Below are 9116 nucleotides of genomic sequence, written 5' to 3'. Positions count from 1 at the left end.
CACACATACATTATAATATACACTAGGAGGAATGGTCAGCATAACTGGGGAACTCGAGGGAAGAATTTCCCGATTTACTGCCCTAAACAATTGCAGGAAATTCTCAAACATGACTGAGAACTCAGCTAGAGTTTTACCTCCTTACTTAACGGTAACACAGCACACTGCTTATGTCACATCGGGAATTTATTTTTAAAAAAGTAAGACAGAGACAGAGCTTTTAATTTGATAGAGAGGTATCTACCCTGTGTATTTTATCCAGGTGTACAAATAAATAAACAAAGAATACAATACAACATGATACAGTCTATTTAAAAAAAATAAAAATTAAAAAAATAAAACTATTAGTATGAAGAGAAATAACTTTGTCATGTATGTTACCATAGCAATAAATTGTGTATACAATAGTCTTTATTTTTTCTACAAATCAACAAAAAAAAATACTTCTGAATCAGACAAACATAAATTTATACAATTTTTTTTCTTCGAATGTCAAGAAAAAAATATTTTCATTTAGGAAATGAAACTCTCTAAATGCCAACTTCTGTTTTTAAGTACTACAGAACAATGTACTTGAGAATGTTTAAGTTGGTGTAGAATTAATAGACTAGATGTACAAGTCAATGCTGAACTTGACACTTTAAAACTAGGTATATCATACTATCAAATGAACTGAAACATTTGAATACACCACAACGTGTGAATTCGAATGACAGTTTCGTGTCACATTGGCTCTATGTTTCCAAACCCCCATTACTATAGGACTCCTAATATAAATGTACATGGAATAGTAAATAACTAATTTTTTATAATAAAATTTTTTTTCATCTCTTCAAAATGGGACAAAGATGTCCAAAATGCTCGGTATTTTTGCAAGCCTCCATACATAGACTACAATACAAAGTGTAGCTTGCCCAGAGCACAGTTAAATGTATAAATATTAAATACACACACATCTAGGTGGTACTGAATAGTGTCTTTGAGTTGGGGGCAGCCTCATGGTTTTTGTAAGATTGCTTCTCACTGTTTGGTATTACAGTTAAAGTTTTGATGAGTGAGTTACAATGTAGTTTACAAATCATGGCTTCTGCTATATGTTTTATTTGACAACCAAGTTTTGTGAACAACCGAAGATCTGAACTGTATTAAAGGGAATGTTAACGGTTGAGGATCTGAACTGTATTATGTGAACGAGTGTGTGACCTGCTCAGGATCTGAACTCTATTATGTGAACAAATCCATGAACTAGACAGGATCTGAACTCTATTATACTTGTGTGAATGGATCAGCATTTGAACTGTATTAATTAATATATGAACACATCTTTGAAATCCTCAAGATCTGAACCCCATTACATGAACAAATGTAAGAACATTTCAGGTCTGTGTTTTGTTGATAAACTTCAACCATCTTGTGTTATGTGATTAGTAGTGAGCTATGATTAGCAAAGAGTTATGCTTGTGTAAACCCAGGAGTATAGACACCACTATTAGCTTTTTATGATATACTTACAAACTAAAACTTCTAAGTACATGTATATGCACATTGTAGATCTATGGACTCAGCTAGCAGTATCTGGTTCTAAAGATAATAATAGTCTTGTTAGACAGTTTTAACTTTAATGAATGTATATTTTTCTAAGTATATACTATTTGTAACATACAGTTTTACACATACTATATGGACCACACATGCCTCCTTAAAATAGAATAGCTTGCTGTCTTTGATTATTGGGTAAATATGACTTTTGTCTGTATTTGCACTAAGTGTTGATTTGTATAAATACACCAGGCAGTTTGATGGGATATGAGGTTTAACAACTTTCGAGGCAGGCTTGAAATCTCAGAACATTAACTGGGAGTTACAGTGTATTGGTATTGAAAAGTTATAGATAAATATACATAATGGAAGAGAGAAAACATTTTGTGTTCAAACAACGTAATACCACATTGAGTATGTTAGGACCAATTATTCCATTTATTTTTTTTTAGTTTGAATGACGGCGGGTAATTTCGTATCAAGAGGGTTTCTTTAAAACCAGCAAAAAATGTAACCAATTTAGAAAAGTTATGCAAAGTTTAATACAGAAAACTAAGCAAGAAGATGATATATTATTTTAACTTCCATTGTAACAGTGTAAGTCATGTTTGAGTAGATCTAATTCTGTGTTCTTTAAAAATTAGAGTTGAGTAAAACCTGTTTGTACCGTATGACTTGGTTATTTGACCTTCAGCCTTTAAGTGTTGGTTAATTGTTTTTACTATATTGTGTTAATTACATATGCTATAGGTCTTTTATACAAAGAATAGCAAAATCGCCATGGTTATTATTCAATCCCTCGAATTAATAATGTCCTGTTCTACAGTATATAACCATATAGCATGAGTTAAAATCAAACGAGTTACATGTATAACTGTACACCCACAACTGCTATTTTACTAATCCTATTAAGCCTTTTGTTCCAAGACAGTCTATATAATATATTATTACCCTAGAAACAGGATATTAGGTGTTATAGGGTTATAAAGTAAATGTTCATCGGCATCCATATAATATATATACAAGGACCTGACATGCTGAGGCAACAAAACTTAATATTGATATTTTACTGACTGTGGTTACATTATTGACCACAGCAGAAGTCTGTATTTTTTCACCAAATATAAAATGCTATTTCTTGACAACCAGAAGCACAATTTACTTAACATAAGTTAACTCTGCCCATATGTCATATTGTAGAACAGGATGGCATGACTTCCATGCTTTAACAGTTAGTGCTTGGATGCTATTAAAAAGCAATCCCACGCTTCCAGTTCTCCTCTACCTGACATGGTGATTTTTACCACTAAAGATTTAATGAATACAGATGGCGAACCTTTGAACTTGACAACATTAATTTCACTGTATCAAAATATATCCTAAAGATACAAGACAAGACATTCATTGCTTGTACTAAATACCAGTTTATGATTTGTGCCAAGTAATATGAGTTGTGAAATGTCAATATTCACATCCTGCTCAAGTGTGCATGATGGAATTTTCCATACATTCCTGGCTGGGCTTCAGGTTCACATTGCATCATTATGCAATATTCACATCCTGTTGTAGTTGTGTGCATGATGGAATGTCAAGCATTTCTGGCTAAGTTTCAGGTTCATATTGCATCATAATGCTGAATAGTTTATGAAGATGAACTGATTCCCACTGCATGAAATTCAACAGCTGTCTTTCCCTTCCCATTCTATACACCCCTAAACCTACCAGCATGATACACTTTTCTGGAAAATTTACATAGCATTACATTGGACTCTGCTGGTTTTGTTGTAAAGATAGGCTCATATATATTTTAACATCTTCTAGCTTTTCTCTGTAACTTTTTCATTCTTCTAACCCACTCCTCGCGCCATGGGAAGACATAACTCCGATGGTCAGCTAAGAGTCCGTTTTGATTATTGTTCTTATTTTCATTGCCAATGATTAGATAATTACGACCTAATCTTAACTTTGGACATTTGCAGGCTATGTCGTTCTGATGGACGTACAACAATTGGTCCCCGCGCCGTATCTTCGTTGCTCCGTATTTGTACACTGTCATTACATTTATTGTAAATTTGATCCACTTGTCAACTTGTTCACGCGACAGTATCTGAGCTTGCACAGCTGGAAACAAATAAAAAAGAATTGTGTCAACACCATTCAGGGAGTGAATATAAAATTAAGTCATTTTTAGATTTTACCTACTGTAAGGGAATATTATGTTGTAGTGATGTCTGTCTGGGTGTGTGTGTGTGTCTGTCTCATCGTTATCTCAAAAATGGTTGGCTCAATTCAAACAAAATTTGGTACACAAATTCTTTAGGGTATTGGCTAGTTCCAGTTAGGTTTGGATAACATGAATATTAATGAGGAATTTGCATAACTAACGTAATTTGGGTAATTAGGTCATATCTTGATAGTGCATGCTCTAAATTGTATTTGTTGAGTCTGCAAAGTATACATTTCTTGTATTCAGTTACTGATAGTTAGAACTGATTGGGTTATTGAACATTTCTATCTACTATAACATCTGTGCATCATCCAATCAGTGATAAGTAAATATACTGTTAGATGTAATATTTGCAGTGTCTGATTGGTTAGTAACAAATTGCAGTGTAATACTATACATCTGTGCACGTGCCAATCAGTATTTGGTGTCAAATTTACTGTGTCTGTTAAGTCAGAAAACTGCAATCTACTATGACATCTATGTAGCAACTAGTCGTTCAAAATGATTATAATTAAACTATTTTGAATCCAAAATGGACACCTTATCCTATGTTTATAATAATTGTAGGGAATATGAAATCATTTTTGATTTCCTTAAACACAAAATGATGAACACCCAAATTTCTTTTATTATTCCAAAAGGACCAGGAACAAAGTTTGGGAGATTTGAGTAAGTTTTTTTTTTTTTTTTTTTTTTTTTACAATTTTCAGACAATTTGGCTAATGAGGCACATTCAACCTGAATGCTGTGATAAAGTCATGTGACTATCAGGTGACATCATACTTACCATATTCCTTCTTGCAATACTTTCCCAGATTGACTTTACGTTTGTTACCCTTACACTCTGGACAGTCAACTCCTAAATATAAAAAATACATTGAAAGGATAAGAAAGATGTAAATATGTACTAAATAATTATAATTATTTTGGAATATTAATGTTTCTCTCCACAGAAAAATGCAATAAAAGAAGTAGTATCCCCTCCAGAAAATCTCTACCTGCACTCTTTTTACATATAACTCCCATTTGCAAATTTATGCCAGTGTATAACCAGGAACACTAATATACAAGAAATTTAAGACTTATTTAAACAAATTTAAAATAATATTTGTAGTTAAACAAATAAATAACGACATAACTCAAAAACTATAATACACAGAGACTCCATTCAAGTGTCTATCCCTAAATTATTAGGTGTAAACTTTCTTTTGAGAACTTGAACTTTGACCTTCAGGGTCAATTAACAAAATCCAGCCATTTCCTGCATATCATATCACAGATACTTTATAAGTATTTATTTGCTGCCACTAATCTCGTTGAAATCATGTCACCATTCTGTCACATAGACGTAAACTATTTGAGGAAGGACTGTGTCTTCTATGAAGACTTGTTTTCTTAGCTCGGCCCAAGAAAATATGAGTGACCTAAGAGGCCTTGTCACTGTGAGTTGAAAGACCAGCATTGACAACCGTAAAGTCACATGTATTTTCTGGATGGAGTAAATAATACAATTAATATGTCATAAGCATAATTTATGGAAGTCTGGAAGAATACTTGTTTTGACTCGTATATTTTGAGCCAACAGACCCAATAACATAGACATGTTGTTGTGACTTGGACCATTAAAATTGAACCAAAATATTAATATCAGTTTAGCTTGCATGGGGTATAATTGTGACTATCCACAGTACTCTACATTTTGTATATCACACTGCCGTTGATTCAATTGAGAGTTATACAGAGGGTTCATATTATGATTAGGTGAACCATAACACGTCATCAGCCAGTAGTGATGGAAAGTTGTTGTAATCCGATTTAAGCTAGAAGAAATCTGCAGAAACCCGTTTCAATTTAATTGTGTTTGGATAGGGATGTTATTGAGTTGCCAGCTGCATGAGGTTAATAACTGACTTATGTCATATGTTTAGATGTTGACAGTACATGTATGTATGCAGTGACGTATATATGCTACCAACTAGTCAATAACTGATACAGTTTGTAGAAATAACTATTGTCCCTGTCAATTCTACAGTAATGTTCTATAGGTTATTACAATCTAACACCACTCCAGGAATAAAGGCATTTTCATAAACTTTAAGGCCTGGAGAGTCATTTCATGATTTTATGCATCACCTACAGTTACTTGCGACTTCAGAGAAACATCAAATTAATTGTGTGCCTTTATAGGGTATCTTTGCCATAGGCCCTTGAATCATGGGAGCCAGTAGAAATAATACATTCATTGTTTAGCAGTGAATATTCATGAGAAATATTTTACACTGAAGGAGATAAGCACTTTGGACTCATCAATATTCATTGTTCAACCATGAATATATTATTTCTGCCGACTCCCATGATTCAATGCCAAAAATATAAAGATCATTGCTGGTGATGTAAAATCATACAATGTATGTTATATATCATGTACTCCAGAACCCATAGATTATGAAAATGTCAAGTAACAATAACATTTTTTTAAAAACGTTTTTTATTTCTGAGGCGTATACTGTGTGGAAAGAATTGTGTATGAACCATTGCGAAAACATTATATCACAGAATATCTGTATGGTTCACAACAACACCACAGTTAGTAAACATACAGTTTAATTAAGAAATTCATATAATTTCATCCATAAGAGAGACTTAATTAGAACTAGTTGAAAGAGGTAAAAATGACTTCTTTCTTTTCAAATGTGGTTTAATACACTTCGATATATTAACTCATAGAGTAAAGTGAGTTTTATGAAGGTTTTGTATTGTGTATAGATTATGCGTTTAAAATTTGTTAAATGACAAGATATTGACTTTATTTATTCACTTTTGATGCCATTTTGATGAAGTGCACCATGGAAAATCCACTCGTACTGATAAGAAATATTATTTCTCAGACATAGGGCCAACTATCCTATACATTTATATTTAATAGTATAATATTACAATAATGATACCAGTTAAAATGAAATAATATTACGTCTCTATTCCTCTATAATTTCATGACAGATTGCCTAGAAACAAATTACTGCCAGAAAAATTCGCTTTTAATGATATGCAAGGATTAATCAATATTTAGAACCATGTTCATTTTAATTAAGTTAAAGGGCATTTGTTCATTATCAAGTATGCCTAACATAATAATAATAATAATAATAATGATAATTTATTATTTCAAGACGATTTTTTTAAAAGCAAAGTTCTATTAAGCCTAAAACATAATCATAATTTCGCTCAATATTTGGTATCAAGAAAAATTTGCAGTAACCCAATTTGAAAAATCTATTAATAGATGGAAATATATGGAGTCCTTCTTGCAATTGACACAGTGTTGGAAGTATGGGAAGATTTGTGCTTTCATCAATTTGAAACCCGAGAAGAGCTGAGAATTTGTAAGACTTGGAGATAATTTATCGCATCATGCTTTGGGGAGGTCTTGTATTTTTTTCTCGGTCAACTTCTGAATAGAACTAGAGACATTGCTTTGCATAAGAAATTTATATATTTCAGGAAGCTGCATAGGTCAGAGAAAAGAAAATAAATGTGGATGAGATTGATTTCATATCCTCAGGCTAACCTTTTTTCCCCCCTCAATATTTTAATACTATTTCGAAGTGGATGACTGACTGCCAACCACCTAGATTTCAGCAGTGCGGTAAGAGTGTCAGAAGCAAGGTAACTTTCTAGTTAACATTACATGTAATGGTGCAACCATGCGATCATGATAAATAATCCATGTCTGGCATTCGCTGGCTTCTCTATTTCCCCACTGTTACATCACAGGTTTCATTATTTCATACGCATACAATTGATTGGGGAGTTCAGTAGAGCTAATTATTTTGGCACATTTTGGCATTGACTATTAAGCTTTTGCATAGCCTAGGGTATTGATTGTTAGTCTCGTAAATGAAATTCCAGGCAATGTAGCGTGAAGATGTGGACTTCCTCATTGAGTGACGTGTTAATATTATAATCAAATCATAGTCAGAAAATAAAACAACGATCCCTTCCGACTGGACTCAGCCAATTAATGTTAAATCATGGCTGTTTTTCCCCCCACACAAATATTCTCAAGTTAATCTCTTTCTTTAACTCTGTGCTTGAATCAGATTTTTTGGGCTGCATACATTCTGGTTTATTTAATGTAAATTATTGCAAACTAAGTTACATCAAATCTTGAGTACTACTGCGAAAATGCAAAATGAGGAATTTCAATTTTTTGTTGTAACTTAATTTTGGGATTAAAGTAACATTAAGTATGTCTTTTTAGCATGGGCAAATTGATGCATAAGAATACCTTTTCAAGCTTGGACAATTCTAACTAGACCCAAGTTATCTTAAGTATAATGTACTGTTGGTACTACGTGTATACAGAGTAAACCACACATAGTACATAATATGACACAACCCCATGACACACGAGTGCAAGTGTGGCATACTCAGGGTGTTTGCACGAGTGTTCTCTGCACTCGTACTTTCACGAGCAGAGTGAGTGAAAGTGCAGCAGAAAACATTGCAAGCACGAGTGCAAATACCCCTGAGTAGCCACACTGAAACTGACATGGCATTGGGTTCTGTTATTATTACAAATGTTTATCTGAAACGGCAAATTGCCATGAAAATTATCAAAATCATACAGTGTGATCATGCGATTTTGTGTGTAGCGAACGATTGTGCCATCATCTGCATGCAGGTATACAATAATGTTTTCAGTATTGCACTGCAGTGCGGCAAATACCACTAGTATTGCCTTAACAAGAACAGTTAATATTTTTGACAATTGTAAAACATTTTAACTTTTCTATTCTCAATAATTATAAGGATGTTGGCCGGAACCAATGCATGGAAGATACATCAAAATCTTAGACAAGCAGATGTTAAACTGTGCCTACTCAAGTATGGAAACAGTAAAGTCCTTGAAGGGGTTTGATTAGAATGAAAATATGTTAAAATGTCCTTGGTTTTGTGGAAATAGCTGCAGACAGGAAGTTTAACGTAATGCCATAGTGAATAGTGACAGTCGTTATCCATCCAATGCCTGTGGCAAACTGTAGCTACAATGACATAGTCAACCATACCACTGGTCAATATTTACTGCCAGTCATGTTTAATTGGATGAGTCCTACACAGGAATGTTCTTTCAACTCCCACGGCCACTTCTCAAATGAGACAACAACCATTTTCACTCACATACAGAAGTGTACACTGTCAGTGTTACCAAACATGCATGCCTATTGTGTGACCAAAAAGTGAGAGCTCACTGCTAAGTCAATACAAAATTTAACTTTTAAGGGGGTGGGGGGGAATTAGTCATGTGAATCTGAAGTGGTTGGTCAATATGGAAGTGGGAAAGTGTCAA

The 9116-nt window shown here is 33.5% G+C and overlaps 1 protein-coding gene across 1 annotated transcript in view; it reads right to left on the bottom strand.

Moving 5' to 3' along the window:
* Positions 1–224: 224 nt before the first annotated feature.
* Positions 225–9116, bottom strand: part of LOC144435089 (netrin-1-like) — a 35322-nt gene continuing 26430 nt past the window's right edge. Inside the window, exons 5-6 of the mRNA XM_078123642.1 lie at positions 4554–4625; positions 225–3660 (exon numbers count right to left, since the gene is read on the bottom strand). Of these exons, the coding sequence (XP_077979768.1) occupies positions 3347–3660; positions 4554–4625 (386 nt within the window). The 3' untranslated portion in view covers positions 225–3346. The remainder of the gene's footprint in view (positions 3661–4553; positions 4626–9116) is intronic.

This window comes from Glandiceps talaboti, chromosome 5, assembly GCF_964340395.1.
Source record: "Glandiceps talaboti chromosome 5, keGlaTala1.1, whole genome shotgun sequence".
Taxonomy (NCBI): domain Eukaryota; kingdom Metazoa; phylum Hemichordata; class Enteropneusta; family Spengelidae; genus Glandiceps; species Glandiceps talaboti.
Note: the sequence above shows the minus strand (reverse complement) of the source record. Positions and strands in the feature narration are given on the sequence as shown.